At 65.9% G+C, this 18,460-nt stretch overlaps 3 protein-coding genes across 17 annotated transcripts in view; 1 reads left to right on the top strand and 2 right to left on the bottom strand.

Moving 5' to 3' along the window:
* PHRF1 (PHD and ring finger domains 1) overlaps positions 1-6,940 on the top strand; it is a 28,764-nt gene extending 21,824 nt beyond the window's left edge. For 3 of the 7 annotated variants that reach the window (XM_060105637.1, XM_060105634.1, XM_060105632.1), the window contains exons 10-18: positions 1-128; positions 572-753; positions 1,147-1,266; positions 1,797-1,951; positions 2,544-5,099; positions 5,356-5,501; positions 5,699-5,974; positions 6,067-6,195; positions 6,604-6,940. In XM_060105637.1, the coding sequence (XP_059961620.1) occupies positions 1-128; positions 572-753; positions 1,147-1,266; positions 1,797-1,951; positions 2,544-5,099; positions 5,356-5,501; positions 5,699-5,974; positions 6,067-6,195; positions 6,604-6,747 (3,836 nt within the window). In that variant the 3' untranslated portion in view covers positions 6,748-6,940. Of the gene's footprint in view, positions 129-571; positions 754-1,146; positions 1,267-1,796; positions 1,952-2,543; positions 5,100-5,296; positions 5,502-5,698; positions 5,975-6,066; positions 6,196-6,603 lie in introns of those variants that run through there. The other 4 variants (XM_060105631.1, XM_060105633.1, XM_060105635.1 and 1 more) reach the window with 3 other exon arrangements.
* A 553-nt stretch (positions 6,941-7,493) lies between these two features.
* Positions 7,494-10,683, bottom strand: IRF7 (interferon regulatory factor 7). Of its 9 annotated transcripts, none has more exons than XM_060103770.1 (9): positions 10,642-10,683; positions 10,070-10,393; positions 9,820-9,982; positions 9,518-9,725; positions 9,141-9,241; positions 8,836-9,040; positions 7,980-8,507; positions 7,784-7,902; positions 7,494-7,701 (listed from the first exon to the last, which is right to left on the bottom strand). In XM_060103770.1, exons 2-9 carry the CDS (start codon positions 10,087-10,089, stop codon positions 7,534-7,536), a joined length of 1,512 nt encoding a protein of 503 aa, XP_059959753.1. In that variant the 5' UTR covers positions 10,090-10,393; positions 10,642-10,683; the 3' UTR covers positions 7,494-7,533. The 9 variants fall into 9 exon arrangements, with proteins under 9 accessions (XP_059959753.1, XP_059959755.1, XP_059959756.1 ...); XM_060103772.1 differs by having other exon boundaries at positions 9,141-9,199; positions 10,550-10,659; XM_060103773.1 differs by having other exon boundaries at positions 7,784-7,831; positions 10,550-10,659.
* Positions 10,684-11,873: 1,190 nt separating this feature from the next.
* CDHR5 (cadherin related family member 5) lies at positions 11,874-17,907 on the bottom strand. The gene is made up of 15 exons (XM_060104629.1): positions 17,853-17,907; positions 17,599-17,774; positions 17,189-17,239; positions 15,971-16,063; positions 15,728-15,829; positions 15,532-15,642; positions 15,259-15,429; positions 14,812-14,902; positions 14,572-14,669; positions 14,264-14,464; positions 14,046-14,159; positions 13,885-13,969; positions 13,322-13,798; positions 12,603-12,790; positions 11,874-12,311 (listed from the first exon to the last, which is right to left on the bottom strand). Exons 1-15 carry the CDS (start codon positions 17,905-17,907, stop codon positions 11,874-11,876), a joined length of 2,451 nt encoding a protein of 816 aa, XP_059960612.1.
* Positions 17,908-18,460: the final 553 nt, after the last annotated feature.

Here is an 18,460-nt window from a genome sequence, read left to right on the forward strand (position 1 = left end):
GAAGACGGAAGAAAGTGTCAGGAAGAAGGAAAACCCAGTCCAGATCATCTGTGAAGAGCAGGAGCTCGGGGACAAGGTCCAGGAAACGGCAGGGCCGCGTGAAGAAGAGTAAAGGGAAGAAGATAAAGGTGGCATCGGATGGGGGGGTCACACTGGGCGAGCTTCAATCCTGTGTGTAGGTAGATAGTGGGAGTCGTAGAAGGACCCTTTTCTTATAATTACTTAGAGATTCACCGATAAATATGCACGTTTCTGCAGCACGGATTGAAGATGGGGCTGAGACAAGATGTGTTCTGGGCCCCGCAGAGCGGCTTCTGGGACCGCGGGGGCGCAGGGGGCTGGGCTACAACCCGTCAAGGCGCTTGCTCCCTGGGGTGCCGGCACCCGGTGTGAGCCGGGTGGGGGTGAGGCCCAGGCAGGGTCCTCACGTGTGATGAGTACACGTGACCCTCAGGCGGCAGGGTTGTGGCCACTCGGCCCAGTGTTTGGTGCTGCGGATTCATGGTTGGAATGGAGGCTGTGGATTTCAGCCCTGTGGATCAGTGTTTCTCCCTCTGTCCCCTGGGTTCAGAATGAAGCCACAGCTCGTTCCCGCATCGCGCGGACGCTGGGCCTCCGCAGGCCAGCCCATGGAGCCTGCATCCCCTCGGTGTACAAGCCTGCAGACCCCTCTCTGGGGCTGATGCGTGCAGACATCGGGGCAGCCTCTCTTTCCCTGTTTGGAGACCCCTATGAGCTGGACCCCTTCGACAGGTGACTGCAGAGGGGGAGCTGGGGGGGCTCACTTTTTTTCCTAGGCCCGTGGGCATGTCACCCCTGGTGGAGGCCTGGCTCACCCTCAGAATTCGTATTTGTGAAATTCCTGCTTCCGAGTTGTTCTCAGAATTCTGTACCTACTCGTCCCCTAATTTGGAGAAAGATCTAACTCGCACGCCTGTCCCCCACCCCGTCCCCGCTCAGAGACTTCGGCAGCTGCTGACAGAAGACCGCTGCACGGGGCCTGGGTTCAGTGTTGAGTCACAAGGGCTGCCGTGGGGGCAGTGCTTAGCCCGCCTGTGCCAGGCACTGCTGAGAGGCTGGGGGGTGGCTCCCTGGGCCTCGATGTGCAGGGTCACCCCGTGCCCTTTGACCTGTGTTCTCCTCCAGCAGTGAAGAGGCATCTGCAAGCCCTGCTTCCCCTCTGAGTGCCAAGAGGAGGATCCTGTCCCGGTCAGCCCTGCGGTCGCACCAGCCCGTGGCCAGGCCCGTCTCCATGGGGCTCTCCAGGTGTGTCCTGGGGGACAGGATGGCCGGGGCGGTGGTGCGGGGTGGGGCCCCAGGCGTGCAAGGACCGCAGGCTCCATGTTGGGCTGGCGCTCTGCCACCCGGCACCCACGGCCTCTCCTGTGGCCTGTCCTCTGGCTCTTGGGTGAGGAAGTGCTGTGGCCAGTCCCAAGCCAAGGGCGCGGGGATGAGGTGACAACCCCAGAGGCTGCCTCCGTGTGCCTAGCTCTTCTGCAGAGCCCACAGCAGGGAGGGGCCGGGCAGGGAGCCAAGCTTTTTCTCTGTTTGACCCTCCAAAAGAAAGACTTAACCAACTCTACCAGTCGGCGTTGCTCATGAGCTCCTGCCTGTCAGTAAGTGGAGCCGAGGCCAAAGCCTCAGACGACTCCACCCCCCCCACCCCATCTTCCTTTAGTCGGAGCTGCCGGGTGGGTCTCACCCCTCCCCTCGGGGCCCCTGCCTGCTGCCTGGGTGTGGAGGTGCGTGGGCAGGAGGGCCGTGACGGCTGGGCCTGCCCCGGGTCTGCCCTGCAGGAGGAGCGCTCCCGCCATGGCGCCCCAGCCGGAAGTGGACGCGGACCCCGGCCCTGACCTGCTGGGGAGCATCCTGTCGGGCCAGAGCTTCCTGATGATGAACGGCGCCGACATCGTCATCCACCGCGACGGCTCCCTCAGTGCCAAGAGGGCAGGTGAGGAGCCTCTGCGCATGGCCCGCCAGCCCCACCTCTGCGTGCCTGGAGATTAGGACACACGTTCCTCCAGGGACAGTCGTGTGGTGACCCAGCGGCTTTAGGGTTTGCTTCTGAGTGTAGGTGAGGGTGCTGAGGGACTGGAGATGCCTGCCGCGTCGCTTTCTGATAGCACATCTGCTGGGGGAGTTTCCAGGCAGCCCACAGGCCCTCCTTGCTGTCAGCAGCTGCCGTCTGTTCTCACAGCCCCAGGAACCAGGGTGGAGCCCTCTCCACGGATCTGGGCCCCAGCGGGATTCGGGCCTGGGGGGTTCTGGCCGTGGAGGGCAGGGTGGGCTGCATGGGCGCGGTCATTGGTAGACTGGGGTGCTACCCTGTTTTCAAGGGTCCATCACGGGCTCAGACCCCTTTCTGATCCACAAATAGCGTGAAGATAGTGTATGAAGCAGAAGGGGCTGGTGGGCAGCAGCAGAGCGAGCCTCTGGCCTGTCCCTGCGCTCAGCCAGAGCGAGCGGGAGTGGGAACCGTGCACCGCTGGGAGGGCATTCTGAGAGGGTGGAGCTTTGTAAGCTGTTTGCCTTTTGTCTTCTAGCGCCAGTTTCTTTTCAGCGAAACTCAGTTGGCCCGTCCAGAGGGGCAGAAGGCGCCGGGTCTGGGGCCTGCCTGCAGCCCAGAGGGACTCAGTCAGGAAGCGGGCCAGAAAGCTTGGGGTCCAGCTGTCCAGGCAGGGCCACCCCAGGCACACCCCCGGCCCTGCCCACCCCCGCCCATGTCCCTGCGCTCACGTTGGGGGCAGCTGTGAGACTGGACTCCTTGGTGACCCCTCAGTCAGGCCAGGCTCAGACCTTGTCCAGCGTGAGCAGACCCAGCTTAAAACAAAGTGACGGCCCCCGATTTAACGGCGACAGCAAGCACCCTCCGCCTCTGAGGTCTGCGGCGCTGAAGACCTCGGATGGTAGCTCTAACTCGCCTTCCGAGAGCACAGTGCTGGGACAGGCCCCGAGACCAGCCCCCAGGATACCAAAGATCAGGAGAGATGACAGGCGGGTGGGCGAGGTCCCCGCCACCGGGCAGAGAGTCGAGATTCCCAGCTCCTGCATCAGCCGGCTGACGGGCAGGGAGGGCCCCGGGCAGCCTGGCTGTGGCGCCAGGGCGGAGGGTGAGCCCAGCAGCAGGGGTGCTCGGGAGCCCAGCACGCATTCTGGGGGCGGCCCCCAGCCCCCTGCCCCGCTGGGCCCCTCCCGGGGGAAGGGTGTCGGCTCCACCTTCGAGAGCTTCAGGATCAACATTCCTGGGAACACAGCCCATTCCGGCAGAGTCCTCAGCCCCGGCTTCTGTAACACGTTCCGGCCCGTGGACAGCAAGGTGCAGAGAAGAGAGAGCCCGGCGCCCCTCTTCTCCGTCAGGAAGACGAAGCAGCTCAAGAGCGAGATCTATGACCCCTTCAACCCCACGGGCTCTGACTCCAGCTCGGCTAGCAGCAGCCCTGAGCACCCGGGCTCTGGCCTCCTGCCCTCTGAGATCACGCGCACCATCTCCATTGACAGCCCCAAGGCCCCAGCGCTGCCGCCCGTGCGCTGCGTCACCTCCTACACGGTGCAGACCGGCATGGGGAAGGAGCCTGAGCCCCCACAGGGGCCCTGCAGCCTGCCCGAGCTCCAGGGCGAGGAGGAGCCTGCTGCACAGGCACAGAGGCCGTCCCCGCCGGAGCCCTGGGGGGACGAGGACCCACCACCCCGCAGCTCCTTCTTTGGCTCAGAGGGGCGGACGGTGACTTGTGTGACTGCGGTGGAGCCAGACGCCCCACCCAGTCCGGACGCCCTGCCCGCGACCACCCACAGGGTCGTGGAGCTGCGGTCCCCCACCCGTTCCCGCTCCAGGTCCAGCTCCCGCGGCGGGAAGAAAGCCCAGAGGCCGAGGGTCGCCACCAGGGAGCACCGGAGGGCCCGCTCAGGGTCCCGCTCATCCCATTCCGGGGACAGGAGCTCGCGGTCTGCGTCGCCACCGGCAGGTGAGGACCAGGCCAAGAGGCACCGGCCCAAGGCCCGGGATCGGAGGTCTTCCAGCGACCGCTCCAGCAGCCGCGAGCGCACCAAGCGGAGGAAGGCCAAGGACAAGAGCAGGGAGAGGAGGAGGGGCTCCTGGGGCCGAGGCCGGCGGAGGTCCCGCTCCGGCTCCGGCAGCTCCTCCCATGAGCATCGCGAGGGCAGGAGGAAGAAGAGGCGGAGGTCGGGGTCCCGGTCTCGGGGGAGGGAGTGCTCACCCCCCAGCAGCCTGGAGAGAGCCCGGAGGCCCAGGCACCCCAGGGAGAGGAGGGAGCGGCCAGACAGGGAGAGTGCTGCGCGGCTCCGAGACAGGCGAGGCTCCCGGGAGAGGAGGCGGCATAGGTCCAGGTCACCCAGCCCCGAGCACAGGCCCCGGGAGCACCGGAGGCCTCGGTCCCGCGAGAAGCGCCCACGGCCCCGCCCCTGTTCCCCGGAGAGGAAGTTGGCCCCAAAAGAGGCTTCTCCAGCACCCCTTCCCCAGGGGGAGCCCAGGCCAGAGAGGGAGCCACCGGCCAGGCCCCTGGCCTTGGCAGGAACAGATGCCTTGCTGGAGGGGTCCGAGGCCAACAAGCCCCCCACAAAGATCCCCCCAGTCCTGGAGGTGCCAGCCGAGTACCCCCCTGAGGATCTGGATTACGGTGACTCCGTGGAGGCGGGGCACCTCTTCGAGGACTTTTCAAACGAAGCCATCTTCATGCAGCTTGATGACATGAGCTCCCCACCCTCTCCGGAGAGCACGGACTCCTCCCCAGAGCGAGGCCTCCTGCCCAAGCCCACTGGGCCCCCAGCTGGCCAGCAGCACGATGCTGGCTTGGCCGTGGCCATCATCCGCAGGGAGGTGTCTCGGATCCATGGTGAAGATGCGGTACAGCCCCTGCCCAGGATGGAGGGCCCTCTAGAGAAGCACTTGCTCCAGCAGGACGCGGCCGAGGCAGCCACAGCTCCCTGCGCTCTGGGAGGCCACGCCATAGGTGGGGCGCCTGCGGGGAAGGAGGAGGGCCCCTCTCAGAACCCCCTGCTGCGGGCTAAGGCGCTGGTGAAGAGAGTCACCTGGGACCTCCAGGAGGTGGAGAGCGGTGCCCTGGCTGAGGACAGAGGCCTGCGTGAGTAGGCGCTTGGGCGGGGTGGGGCGGGGTGGGGTGGGGCGGGGCGGGGCAACGGGCGGGGTACAAGGATGGCTCAGCGACCACCACGGAGTCTTCTCCCTGGGTGGCTCACGGGCCTCCTTGGTCATGCAGGGAGATGGCCACGGCCTGACCTGTGGCTCTTGCTGCTGGGATGCTTTTCTGGAATTTTCCAGCCAGGAAACAGCCTTCTGGCGTGGCCACAGAGCACCCACCCCCCTGTGTTGGCCCTCAGGGACGCCGCTTCACAGGCCGCAGAAGCCCCGGGAGACCGAGGACGCGGGCCCCGTGGCTGCGTTCCAGCAGGCTCCCTTCTCTGAGCTCCCTCTCCCTGGCTATGCGCTTCCAGAGCCTGGCTTTCCTGATGCTGACCCTTCTCAGGTGGGCGCCTGGGCTGGAGGGATGTGGCCTTGGGCTAAGGCCACTCGAGCTGGGCCGGGTTGGGGCTGAGGGCCTCACGCACTAGCCCCTTTCTGCCGGGGCTTTTAGTGGTTTGGGAGTGGGGGTTGGGAGCGTGTTGCCGGGGGCACTGGGGCACCGAGCTCTGCGGAGGCTGAGCGGACTGTACTCTCACCCAGGTACAGAGCCCGAACCTGCCCCCCACCCTGGCTCTGCCTTCGAGTGTCCCACCATATGCCCCTGTCAGCCAGCCCGCGGTCCAGTTCCTCTTGCGGGGGAGCCTGCCCCTGATGGGCTGCGGGGTAGCCCAGAGCCCGGCCCCGGTGCCCACCATCCTGGCTGCAGCCTCAGAGCCGGCTGGTCATGCTGCCACCGTGACCACCGCTGCTGCCAACAGCACCGAGGAGAGGACAGCTGCTCCCAGGCCAGCCTTGGAGAAGACCAAGAACGAGGAGGTGAGTCCCGCCCCTCCTTCCTCCAGGGACTGGCGCGGGTGGGCGGGTGGGAAGCCAGGGGCCAGTGGTCTCACAGGTGTCCTCCCTCCTAGTACATGAAGAAGCTGCACGTGCAGGAGCGGGCCGTGGAGGAGGTGAAGCTGGCCATCAAGCCCTTCTACCAGAAGAGGGAGGTGACAAAGGATGAGTACAAGGACATTCTGCGCAAGGCCGTGCAGAAGGTGGGTGTGGGGTCCGCGAGCCCAGAGAGGGGCTCCGGCCCCAGGGTCGCTCCGCCACATCCTGGCCGCAGCTTCAGGCCACTTGTAGCCACGCCTCATTGATGCTTGGGGGGTGTAAAATGCTGGTGTTTGTGAGGGGCTTACGACTGTGTCCTCGTGACTTTAGTTAAAGAGGCTAAATGACACAAGATGTTTAACCCAGCTCGCGGGTAGGAAGTGAGACTCTGAGAGGTGAACATGCCAGCTGATCTCAGTGGGACCCTCAGCAGCTCTCGAGGAGGGCAGAGCAGGCAGGCGCACGTCAGGCTGCCTGCTGTCCCTCAGTATGGTCCCCAGGGCCCCATCCCCGTGATCCCTGACTGTGCAGGTGTGAAGGGACGTCAGGGTAACTGTGTCCCCCTCCCCCAGATCTGCCACAGCAAGAGTGGGGAGATCAACCCCGTGAAGGTGGGCAACCTGGTGAAGGCCTACGTGGACAAGTACAGGCACATGCGCAGACACCGGCGGGCTGAGGCCGGTGAGGAGCCACCTGCCCAGGGTGCTGAGGGCTGAGGCCTGCCCGGGGCTCTTCTGGCTGGAGCAGCCGAAGCAGAAAACTCTGGGCACACTCGCCCTCCCGTTTTCAGGGTTCCTGTGATCGCACGTGGTCTGTGCACCTGTCTTGCTCACAGTTTAAAACTGGACTTTTATATGTATATTATAGACACACATTGTTCCCATTGTGTTCTAATTTATCAAAAACAGATTATCTTTAGAAATGTCTTGATTGGCTCAGTACTTGAAAGGCGAAGCCTTTGGTGATGAGAAACGGCGGGGCGGGTGGGTGGTGCTTCTCCCACACACAACCATCTGGTCCCAGGATTCCCTGTCTGCTCGTTGTGTTTTATAAGTAATTGCTCGGGTTTACACTTAGGTCCGCCACCTCCCAGGCAGAGCAGTGTTGGCGGGTCTCGAAGGCCAGGGACAGACCTTGGGTGCAGCACAGATGGAGCCCTGTTCACGGCGGAGGGGCCCCAGGTGCTGCCCCCTCTGGGGGCAGGGGGGAACATGTGTCCTGAGGGGCCCTTGTGCTCTTGGAGCAGTTTGTTGGTTCTAAAGCGTGCCCTGAGTTTCTTCACTGTGAAGTCAGGAGAACCGGGTGTGCACAGGAGGCCTACGTGGGGGCGGGCAGGGGGCTCCCTTCCTGGGCCCACAGGTCGCGGGCTTCCCGTGAAGTGGGGTGAACCTTGCATCCACAGTGCCCCTTCCAAGCCCCCGTCTCAAGCCTGCCCCTGGTCAGGACACCAGCACTGGTTCTTGGGATCTTTTTATTAGATCGGGAGGGGCTGGGGGCCCAGCCTAGCCAGGCTGCTCCACCTCCATCAGGAAGTGCTCCAGGAAGTGCTCCAGGTCATCATAGAGGCTGTTGGAGCTGGACAGGCAGAGGCTGAGGCTGCTGCTGTCCAGAGAGGACGCGCCTTCGCGCTGCACGCCCTCCAGGTATGCCCGGCACAGCCATGGCTCCAGCTGTGGGGAGGGTGCGGTCAGGCTGGGGGAGGGCTGTGTGCAGCCTCCCTCCCCCCACCACCCCAGGGACCCTCCACCTCACCTTCACCAGGACCAGGCTCTTCTCCTTGGGCCTCCCCACTGACAGGTCCTGCCCAAAGCCCAGATAGATGGTGTAGTGAGGGGAGCCCCGGCGCCGGCAGGCCTGAAACTCCCCCAGTTCTGCAGGACAGGGCTTTGGTGAGGGGGGTGGGGGGAGGCGGGGAGGCCCTCAGCCCCAGGGCAGGTGCATCACTGACCTTGGAAGAAGGTGCCGAAGTCAAAGATGGCGGTGTCGCAGTTCCGGGGCAGCAGGCAGGCGGGGGTGGAGGGGCTGGCCGAGCCCAGGGGCCCTCCCACCTCCCAATAGACCTTACACTTGCCCAGGCGCCGGGCCCACAGCCTGAGACCCCGGAGTTCCAGCTGCAGGCCGGGGGCCACGTGCTGCAGCAGCTTCTCTGTGTAGTGGAGCTGCTTCTGGTCAGGCAGCTCGGCGGGGCTAGGAAAGGCTACTCGCTGGGGCTCTGAAGCCCCACCACCTACACCGGGGGGGCCATACAGGAGCACACAGCTTGGGCGCCCCACCACCTCCTGCAGCACTGTTCGGCCCTTGTACGTGATGGTCAAGTCCAGGGCCCCCAAGCTGGGCAGTGTGTGCAGACCGAGCTGTGAGCAGGTGGGGCCAGCCACGTGCAGATGCCCTGCCATCAGGGTGCAGGCACTGGGGGAGGCTGTGGTGCGGGGCTCCGCCTCTCGGGGCTGCCCGGGGGCTGGGGGTGGACCTGTGTCTGGAGAGGAAGGCAGGCCTGAGCTGGCACCCGAGCCGCCGGCTCCTCCCTTTTCCTTCCACGTGTCCCCTAGCTCCTGTTACCTGGGCCTGGGGCTGTGGCGCCACGTTCACTGTGGCGGGCACAACGCCCAAGCAGGGAACTCTGGACCTGAGGAGGCTCAGCTGTGCCCAGCAGGGATGGTGGCCCACCTCTGGCCAGCACCGTCCCTGCTGGGGACCCCCCTCCCCCGGGCTCTCTCGCCCCAGGGACTCTGCTGTCCTGCCTGTCCCTCCCCTTGGCACACAGAGCCCTGCAGGGCAGAGCACCCCCTCCAACAGCCCCTCACCAGGAGCCTCAGGGACTATCGGCTCCACCCCACACGCAGCTGTCAGCAGATGGTCCTCCAGGCAGCTCTGCTGCAGAGCCTGGAGCAATAGGTCCCCAGCATCTCCAGCTGGGCTTGAGGCACAGGGCTCAGGGCTCAGCCCGGCCAGCCCATGCCCCAGCCTCTCGCCAGCATCTGCTGCCAGGTATGGCCCCAGAAGCCCATCCTGCAGGAGAGGACAGACAGTCCCAGCATAAATCAACAGCTCCCCAGCCCCAGTGAGGGAGCAGCCCAAGGTGGGATCCAAGAGGGCAGAGTGACCTTACCCTTGTAGGTGGGGCATCTTCAAGGGCCTCGTCCTCCCCCTGGCTAATGCCTGGGCTTTCTGAGGGAGAATTAGGGTTGGGGGAACACTGGACTTGCGACTCTGGAGTGGGACACCTAGGTGTGAATCCCTGGGCAGCTCCTCAAAGCTCAACCGCAGTTCCCCTTCACTGATCCCAACAAGCCCATGAGCTTCCTCCCAGCGATCCCTAGTCCCCACTAGCCGCGCCACACGCCCTCACCCCGGCCCCGCCATCCCCCATCAATCTGGCACCAGCCTCTCCCATGCCAGTTTTCTAAAACCGAAAATCCGACCCAGCGGCTGCTCCCGGGACAGAGCCAAGTCTCGCTGCCGGCAGCCCTGCCGTGGCCTCCTCACCTTCGCACGCCGGCTCGGGGGTGACCATGTACACCTTATGAGGGTCGGTAGGGTCCCCCGAGTTGTCTTGCAACATCACGAAGCGCCGCGTACAGCGCAGCGCGCAGCGGAAGTTAGTTTTCCAGGAAGCTCGGAGCGCACTCTCGGCGGTCGGCCGGGCACCTCCGCTGCTATGGAGAGGCCACCTGCCGCGGGCCACAGCCCAGGCCTGGGGAGAGAGACTGAGTGGATTACGCGGCCCGGACATTCGGGCCTGAGCCTGGACCGGCCCGCCCCCGCCCCGGGCGGGGCTGGGGTCCCACCTTGAAGATGCGCGAGTCGGCCTCTCCAAGGTCCTTCCGCGCGAAGTGCTTCCAGGGCACGCGGAAGCGCGTTCGGGCCGCGTCCAGCCACCGTAGTCCCTCGTAGCGGCCGCTGCTGACCTCGCCCAGAAGCCAGTCTCCGAAGAGCACGCGCGGGGTCGCCCTGCGGGCGGAGCAGCCAGGCGTCAGGGCGCGCGCGGGCCACCGGGGGCGTGGGTGGGGTCGGCAGCGGGCAGGGCGGCGGGCTCACCCGTCGGGAGCCACGGCCATTGCTCCCTCCAAAAAGGCTGGGAGTAGAGAGAACGGCGCGCCCTCCGCGGCGAGGGCTGGGGTCGCGGGGGCAGTCGGGGGATGGCGCAGGTTGAGAGGAGGGTTCCGCGTGAGTCTCCACGGGTAGTCCCTCCCGGGTGTTGGGGTCCCAAGTGTTGGGGTCACAGATGGCAGTTGAGGGCTTCTGGCCACGGTGTTGCCCAGGTGAGTCCTGGCCAAGGAGGCGATGGGTGTGCCTACAGATGCGGCGGGGCCTCGGGCACACGAGGGGTCACACGTGTCGAGCCGGCGTCCGGGCTGGGCCCTGCTGGGGCGAGACGGGAACGACCGTAGGAAAACGAAACCGCGCGCTGCGGGAAAACGAAACCTAACCCGCCCCGCCCCGCGCGTCACCGCGACCTCCGCCTCCAGGTCCCCCAGTTCCGGACCCGTGCCCCCCGCCGTCACCCGCTCTGCCCACCCCTCCTGGTCACTGCTCCGCGGAGCGAACCCGGGGTCCGACGCGGCCGTCGCTGCCTTTCTCGCTTCGCGTGGGTTGGGAGTCCCGAGTACCTGGTACTGGCACCCACTCCGCTGGGGCTCCGGAGCAAGCGCTTTTATGGTGGCGGGGGCCGGAGGCGGGGCCGGGGCCGGGAAGTCACGTGCAACCGCGGGCGGGGGCGGGGGCGGCACTGGGGCCCTGGCTGCTGCAGGGCACAGCCCCTTCGGGGTCCAGCCGCTCCCCTCCCTCACCCAAAGCTGCGGGGGGCTGGGGCGCCAGCAACCAACGTGGTGGGAGAAGCAGTGGGATAAGCTGGGGACCCCGGGATCAGAAACAAAACCAGTCAGGTCCCTGAGCGGACGAGCGGGTGAGGGGGGTGCGTGGGAGGAGATGCACCTGTGCTCTTTGGATTCTTACCAGTGACAGTTGTCCAGGCAAGAATACTCAAATACTGTCGAGATTAAAATGTTTGGAAAGGAATCGGAAATGCGTTTTCGTGAGGAAAAAACGCCAGTGATGCATAAGGGACAGTGGCGGTGGTCGGGGCTGAAGTCCTGACTGAGGGTCGCCCCTGAGGAAGCCAGTGGAGGGGGCTCCGTCCCTAACTCCGTGGCTCTGGGTCGCGTCCACAGCCTCTGCCTCTGTCCTGTGCACCCACTGGCCCCACCTGCTGCCCGGGGCCCAGGGCCTGCAGGCCCCTGTCGCACTGGGCCAAACCTCCCCCCTCCACCCCGCACCACCCGTCACAGCCCAGCCACCTGGACCACGTGCCTCTGAGGGCGCCCCAGCGTGTTTACTGCCCTCACTGTAGCCCACAGACGCAGGAGTGTGACCCCCTGGAAGGTCCCCGGGCCCATGCTATCCCAAATGAGTGTCCTTGAGGGTGGCTCCTGGCCACGTGGCTCCTCTGCCTCCCCGAGGGGAAGAATCTCTGTGTTGGGTCGGCCGTGGTTAGACAAGGAAAGGAACTTCCTGGCCACCAGCTGGCACCGAGCCTGGGAAGCCCCGCGGGCGCAGCAGGTGGTTTACGGGAAACAGCACCCAGCGCTCTGGGCAGGGAACGACCCCGCCCACCCCTCTCCGACCCCAGGGCGCCTCTGGCGGTCCCTCTGAGGAGGGCTCAGTGCAGGGCGGGAGCGAATGGACCACGTCCTGACCACCCCCACTGGCAACCCCTTGGGGCAGACTCCACACGTCCCCGCAGATCCGAAAATGTCACTTTATTCTGTGCAATGGAGTGGGGGGAGAGCGACCAAGCCGACTCCGGTGATCCAGACTCGCCGGGAGAGGAGGGGCGGCCACACTAGAGGTAGACGGAGTTGGAGCCAGGCGCGTCCTGGGCACCCCCGCGCGGGCCCGCCTCTGCGCCCTCGTCCCCGCTGCCTTCGCTGCCCTCGTCGCCAGCACCGTCCACTTCCGAGGCAGGCGTGTTGAGGACCACCACGTCGGCCTCGGCCCCGATGTCCTCGCCAAACCACACCGCCTTGTAGCCACCCTCAGGCCGCCGCTCCTTGGTCAGGATGGACCTCACAGCTGCCGGGCCGTCCCCATCCAGGGCCACCGCGGGGGACTCAGGGACTCGGCGGAAGGTCTCCGGGCTGGGGGGCTTGGGTTCTGGGGGTGCAGGCTCTGGGGGAGCCGGCGGGACGGGACTGGATGAGGGGCTAGGAGCCGGCGCCCAGCTGGCCTCGTCGGGGTTGTTGAGGAAGGCCTGGTTGTCAAAGCCTTGGGGCTGGGGCTCCTGGGGGGCAGGCGGGAACCAGCAGTCAACCAGACCAGGCCTGGGCTCAGACCACCCCTGTTCCCCCGGAGACAGGTGGCTGGATGCTCCGCCTCTCTCTGCCCTCCTCCCCATCTGTGGGCTATGGTATGTACGCCCTGTCCCTCCTCACCTCTGCCCTCCATCTCCCGGATGGACTCCTGGCCTCCACGCTGCCTCTCTCTCCATCCTGCCGCTTCTCCACCGCCCCCTCCATCTTTCCGCTGCTCCCTGTCCTCTCTCCTGTCCTTTCCCCCACCCCGAGGGCCTCACCAGCGCTTTGCCACAGCAGCACTTGAGTCGGTGGCCATAGTGCTTGTGGACGAGGACTGTGAGGGCGATCAGAGCCAGAAGAAGCAGTGCACTCAGCACCCCTCCCAGCGCCGCCATCTCCACCACCGAGAAGCGCCGGCCCTCAACGTGGTCTATGCCTGGACTGCTTCCTCCGGTCCCAGGCGTCCCTGCTGGCAACACCACTGCCCGCTCGCTGTCCCACCACAAGCACTCCCAGGCCAGCCTGGGGCAAGCTCGGGACACCCGAAGAGCAAGCTACGCCTGGCCACCGGAGATGAGGTTTGGAGGAGTGGGAGCCACTGACCCCCGCCAGGGAGCCGTGTGTTCGCTGGGAGCCCCGATAGGCCGGGCTGCTGGGAGCGGGCAGGGGGTCAGTGCCCACCAGTTCCAGGTGGGAGGTAGGGGGCCAACATGCCAGGCAGGGAGCTGAGGGTGGCACGGGGCCCGTGGGCTGAATGGCCCTGGGAATTGGGGGGGTCGCTGGATCCTAAGTCTGGCCTCTGCCCCACCCTCCATACATCTTCCCTAGCTTCCCTCCTGGGGCCCCCCAGGACCTGTCTCTTCGCCGGACCCCCCTTGGGGTTTCGTGGTCCCCATGGTCGTGCTGGGCCGACCTGGGGTGGACCCTACCCCACAGCGACCACCCAGAGTCCTGAGTCAGAGAGCATGAGGATAACTAGGGTAAATGGTGGTGCTACCTGCGGGCCGGAGGGTCCTGCTGGGCCCAGGGGACATTGGCAGATAGGTTCCTGGCTTCGAGGTCTGTGCTGAGCCCCCGCTGGGAGAGGCTGATGGCGGGGAGGGGCTGGTTCCCGCACTGGGGGGCCCCCCAGGCGTGGAGGAGGCCGGAGGCCTCAGAGTTGTGCCTGAGGAGGGGTGCAGGCCGCTGTCCCCCCCAGAGCTGGTCGTGGAGGAGGGGTGCGGGCCGCTGTCCCCCCCAGAGCTGGTCGTGGAGGAGGGGTGCGGGCCGCTGTCCCCCCCAGAGCTGGTCGTGGAGGAGGGGTGCGGGCCGCTGTCCCCCCCAGAGCTGGTCGTGGAGGAGGGGTGCGGGCCGCTGTCCCCCCCAGAGCTGGTCGTGGAGGACCCCCGAGAGGGCTCAGGGGGCCGGGCGGCTTCCGACGTGGTGCCGCTGGAAGCTCTGGTTGTTCCTGCTGTCTCTGGGGAAGTGGGGGGGCCTGGGGCCAGGGCCAGGGCTCAGGGTCACCATTCCCCCTAGCAAGAAGCCCTCCCCGAGCCAACCCAGGGTCCCCGGGAGGCTCACCTGCAGGGGTGGGTTCCTGTTCTGAGACTCGAACCTCCACGACCGCGGTCGCCGTGCCTGAGGTCACCGTGTTCCTGGCCTCAACCTGGGCAGGAAGGGGGCTTGTCCCTCCTGGGCTCCAGCTTGACCCCTGGCCCTCGGAGATACTGCCCGCCTCTCACCTCTGCATAGAAGACCCCGGCGTGCACCAGTGAAGCTCTAGTCAGCACAGCCTCCCCGTCCATTCTGAAGTTAGAGTTGTTGGTGATCCGATACGTGATGACCGAGTTGAAGTCCTGGACGTGGCCCCAGTGAGTCCTGAACCCAGGCTGCTCCCCAGACCGTTCCAACCCCCCCACGGCAGGAGGCCGGGCAGACCCAGGGACCAGGCGGTGCCTACTGGGAACTCAGGATCCTGGGCCCGGATCCTCAGAGGCTGGGAGGGGGCAGCTGCATCCTTGATGGCCACGCCTACCCCAGAGCCACGCGCCACGGTGCCACGGTACAGGCTCTGGGGGAAGCGGGGCGGGCTCCCACTGGCGGCCCGGGCCTCCACCGTGACCTGGGTCACCGAGTACCTGGCGCGATCCGCCTGCTCGCCCTGGGGGTTGGAGAGGCAGCAGTGACCAGCAGGTCCTCGAAGGGCGAGCCCTGTAGCCGGGGGCCCAGGAAGGGCCCGTGGAGACCCGGCCCTGTGCGGGCACCCACCTTGACCAGCAGAAGGAAGGTCTTGGGGCTAGGGATGCTCTTGGTCACGGTGAGGTTGCCTGTGCCGGCATCAATGGAGAACGAGCTGTCCTCGTTTCCTGGGAGGACGGCGGGAGGGTTTGGCCGCAGTCCCCTCTGGAGGCCTGAGGTCCCAGTGTCCCAGCTGGTTCTGCCCATGTGGGGACGGGGTCAGGGTGTTGCATGGAGAGAGAAGTTGGGGGCTGGTTGGTGCCCACTCACCCCTGAAGATGCTGTACACAATGGGTTGATTGATGCCCCAGTCCCCGTCCACGGCGTAGATGGGCCCAGGATGCAGGATGAGGGGTCCTGACTGCAGCAACAGGGAGGGGAGGGGATGCCGTGGAGCTGGAGCCGTGGCCTCCGCTCAGCCCCTCCCGGTCCCCTCAAGGAGATCTGGGGTAGCCCCAGGGGGCAGTCAGGGACCCAGCTCGGTCCCTGGGGTCCCTCACTGAGTCCCAGGGGCCTGGCTGGCTCTGCCCTAAGGACAGCTGGACCCTGTTTCCTCATTGGAATTTCAGAGGCTCTGTGTCCCACTTGCCACTATGGGGTGGGGCAAGATTGGTTTACGAAAAGTCATTCACATTTGCTTGAAAATCACAACCACCTCTGGCCCCGTGGCAGCCAGGCCTGTGCTCATGCTGGCCTGTTCCTCCACGCCCCCTGTACCAGTGCGTGGCCTGTGGGCACAGCCCCGTGGTACTGGGCTTCGATGCAGACAAAACCGTCAGAGTACATGCAGGGCAGGAACCAGGGGGGTCGCAGGTCGGCGGGCTGCACCTCCAGGACCAAGGTGGCCGTGGCCGTGTGGCTGGGTTCCACGTTCTCCTCTCGCGTGTCCTGCAACACCGCAGCCCTGCCGTCAGGCCCGGGGGCCTGGGGCTGGAGCGGCTCGGGTGGGGCCGTGGGCATCGGGGACGAGGGCGGGAGTGGCCTGCTCACCCGGACCAGCAGCTGGAAGGTCATGTTCTGCCACCTGTCGAAGTCCAGTGACCGGTCCAGCCGCAGCTCTGGGCGGTTCGCACCCACCAAAGAGAAGAAGCCGCTGGCACCCTGGGGAGGTGGGGGACTCAGCCTGGGGCCCCGGGAGGACGCGCAGAGGTGGGGATACCCAAAGGGAAGGACTGGGGGCACTGACCGGGGTCACTTCCTGGAGGGTGTAGAACAGGATGTCACTTTTGTCGAGGTCCTGGGCCTTCAGCTCGGTCTCGGGGATGACGAGGGCATTCACTTTAGTGTCCTGGGGGACGGAGGGGGGTTGGTCTGGCCACGCCCGTGACCCCCAGGGTGAGACCCCCAGCCACTAGCCCTCTGCCCTCTGGCCCCCATCCCGGGCGCCAGATGCCCCAGATGGCGTGAACCGCTGCTGCCTTCCACTCACCTCTGGCACCCTTTGGACCTTGACTACAAAGGGGAACGTGGGCGGGTTGTCGTTGACATCCAGCACTGACACAAGCACCTTCAGCTGGGTCACCTGCGGGAGGGAGGAGGGTCCCCGGCCACTAGGCGCTGGGGTGCAGTTCCCAAGACAGCTCTCTGCCTGGGGCTCCCGCTCCAGCGGGCGTTACAGACAAGGAACAGAAAGTAATTTTTTAAAAGCCCAGAAGGTGGGAATGCTCTGGAGAAAAATAACGCTGGCACTGGGGGCGCAACCAACAAAACCCCAAATGAGGAAAACGGCAAAACAATCGAATTTCTTCAAGCATAAGTCTCACGGAAAATCAGGACACCACATGTTGAAAGAGACGTGAGAAAAACATCAACCAGCTGCATTGGGTGGGCCTTGCTGGCAGGAAACTGTGAAAGACTGCTCTGGAGCTGGGGGGTGTGGACCTTGGATGCTGCGCTGCTGAGGAGCCCCTGCCTTTTCCGGATGTGACAACGCGACCGCGTTGAGAAGCGGCCTTGTCCGCTAGAGGCTCATCCTGAGTTATTTGTGGGTGGTGTGCTGTGACGTCGGGTGGGGGGCACCCACGGGGCTCGGGGAGACCGCAGAGCTGGCTGGTGCGAGGGGCCGGGAAGGCGGGTGCCTCTCCAGGGAGGTGACAGGGAGCAGCTGGGGTGGGGGGTGGGGGGGCACGGCGTGCCGCTGGGCCTTTATTCGCTTTATTTGGGAGGGCAGGGACCGCTGCTTGCTTTACTGGATAGGATCTTTCTCCTGCCATTCGGAGAGTGGACTGGGGTGGGCGGGGCCGAGAGGGGAACAGATGGACCAGCCGGAAGGTGCTGGTGTCAGGCCCAGTCAGCCAGGCAGATTTGCTGGAGGACCAGTGTGGAGAGGGGGAGGTGAGGACTGAGCTGGCAGGGCAAGGCGCCTCTGGGGGGGCCTTGGATCTCGGGGTGGGGGTGTCTGTGGGGTGTGATGTCCGTCCGGGGCCGGGTTTGTGAGTCTGCGGCTCGAGGCACAGTCTGGCCTGGAGGAAGTGTGGGCGTTGCCGGCACAGAGGTGACACTTGAAACACACCACTGGGTGAGGTCGCCAGGGAGTGACCGTGGGCCAGGCAGAGCAGGGCACAGAGGTCCAAGCCGGAGCCCTCTGGCATCGCGGGGAGGGTGGGGATATGGGGATGCCGGGAGGGGGTCTGGGGGGCAGACTCACCACAGTGTCATCCCTCTTGCACTCCAGGACCGCTTCCAGCATTGAGTTCTCCTGCGGAGGCGGGCAGGTGTGGGAATCCCCTGGGCAGCTGGCCCAGCCCCCGCCCCATTCCACAGGTGACGAGACAGAGGGCGAGAGCAGCAGGTGCTCGCCCAGCGTCCCTGTCATCGTGCTGAGTCCAGAGGGCGGCGGGGCCCAGGCAGCTTCGTCCCCCGAGGGCCCCAGCCCCTCAGGGCCAGCGCTCAGCCAAGCCTGGGGGCCCGAGAGGCCCCCTGGGCAAACTGAGACCCAAAGATCCCCAGAGAGCCCTTCTCTGGGGAGGAGTGTGGGTGGCCGCCTGGGTCCCATGGAGGGTTGGCCACCCCCGCTGACCCCATGGGCCCAGCCAGCCCTGGGCCTGCCATCCACACCTCGTAGTCCGGGGTCACATTGAGAAACAGCTGAGTCCCCTGGATCCGAAATGCGAAACGGGTGGACGACGGTCCGAGGGTCACCTGCTGGCCCTCAGGGATGGTGATGTTGAGGAGGGGCTGCCCGGGACTCGTGTTCTCATTGACTTCGAAGAAGGTCTTTTTCACAGAGCAGACTGGAAGTTGGAGAGGAAGGGTCGGTGCCTGCCAGCCCCCTGCCTGCCGCCCCGCCCCTCTGCCACTGCCCCCAGTACCCTGGGCCTGGGCCACGGCCACGAGCAGAGTAAGCAGTAGGGCCCAAGTAACCATCTCGGCAGGCGGGCGGCCCCGGGGGAGGGTGTGGGCCCGTCTGGCGTCTGGGACCCTCTGAGCGGCTGTGTTGCTGGCGCAGTCTCTGCCTGGGCGAACTTCGCCCCTGCCAGGCGCCGCCCCACTTTATGATCCTTTACAAGGACTGCCTTGGACCAACCACAGGACTGGCCTCCACCAAGGGGGCTCCCGCCGGCCGCCGGCCAGGCCTCGCCGGCTGCCAGGAGGGGCAGACCAGGTGGTTACCCGGCCGGAACCGGGCCACATGCAGGGGCTGACAGGGGCTCAACCCACAGACCCCAAGACAGAGGAACCCAGAGCTGGTGGGCGGGCACCGGGGGCCTGGGCAGGCTGGGGCTGGGGCTGGGGTGGGCCTCTGTGTTTGCTGTACTTGCCCCCCAACCTGGGATGCCCCTCTGCTGGGCCCCTCTGCCAGAACCCTCGTGGGCACAGCTCCTTAGGCAGTTCGGGAGGTTCAGGCTCAGGCCACAGGTGTTCCCCTCCGGGCCCACCTCCTCTCCCCGAGGAGTTTAACCCTCTAGGTCTGGAAGGG

The sequence above is a fragment of the Mesoplodon densirostris genome, chromosome 7 (assembly GCF_025265405.1).
Source record: "Mesoplodon densirostris isolate mMesDen1 chromosome 7, mMesDen1 primary haplotype, whole genome shotgun sequence".
NCBI lineage: Eukaryota > Metazoa > Chordata > Mammalia > Artiodactyla > Ziphiidae > Mesoplodon > Mesoplodon densirostris.

What these genes read in the sequence shown, in the direction of transcription:
- IRF7 (XM_060103770.1), bottom strand. Translation starts at nt 10,089, where the DNA reads ATGGCCGTGGCTCCCGACGG. An exon ending in AAGATGCCCCACCTACAAGG is followed by an intron (nt 9,041 to 9,140) that starts GTAAGGTCACTC and finishes CCTCTCCTGCAG; the next exon opens with GATGGGCTTCTGGGGCCATA. An exon ending in CTTCGGCACCTTCTTCCAAG is followed by an intron (nt 7,903 to 7,979) that starts GTCAGTGATGCA and finishes CCTGTCCTGCAG; the next exon opens with AACTGGGGGAGTTTCAGGCC.
- CDHR5 (XM_060104629.1), bottom strand. Translation starts at nt 17,907, where the DNA reads ATGGTTACTTGGGCCCTACTGCTTACTCTGCTCGTGGCCGTGGCCCAG. An exon ending in ATGTGACCCCGGACTACGAG is followed by an intron (nt 17,240 to 17,598) that starts GTGTGGATGGCA and finishes CCGCCTCCGCAG; the next exon opens with GAGAACTCAATGCTGGAAGC. An exon ending in GCTGCTGTGGCAAAGCGCTG is followed by an intron (nt 12,312 to 12,602) that starts GTGAGGCCCTCG and finishes CCTGCCCCCCAG; the next exon opens with GAGCCCCAGCCCCAAGGCTT.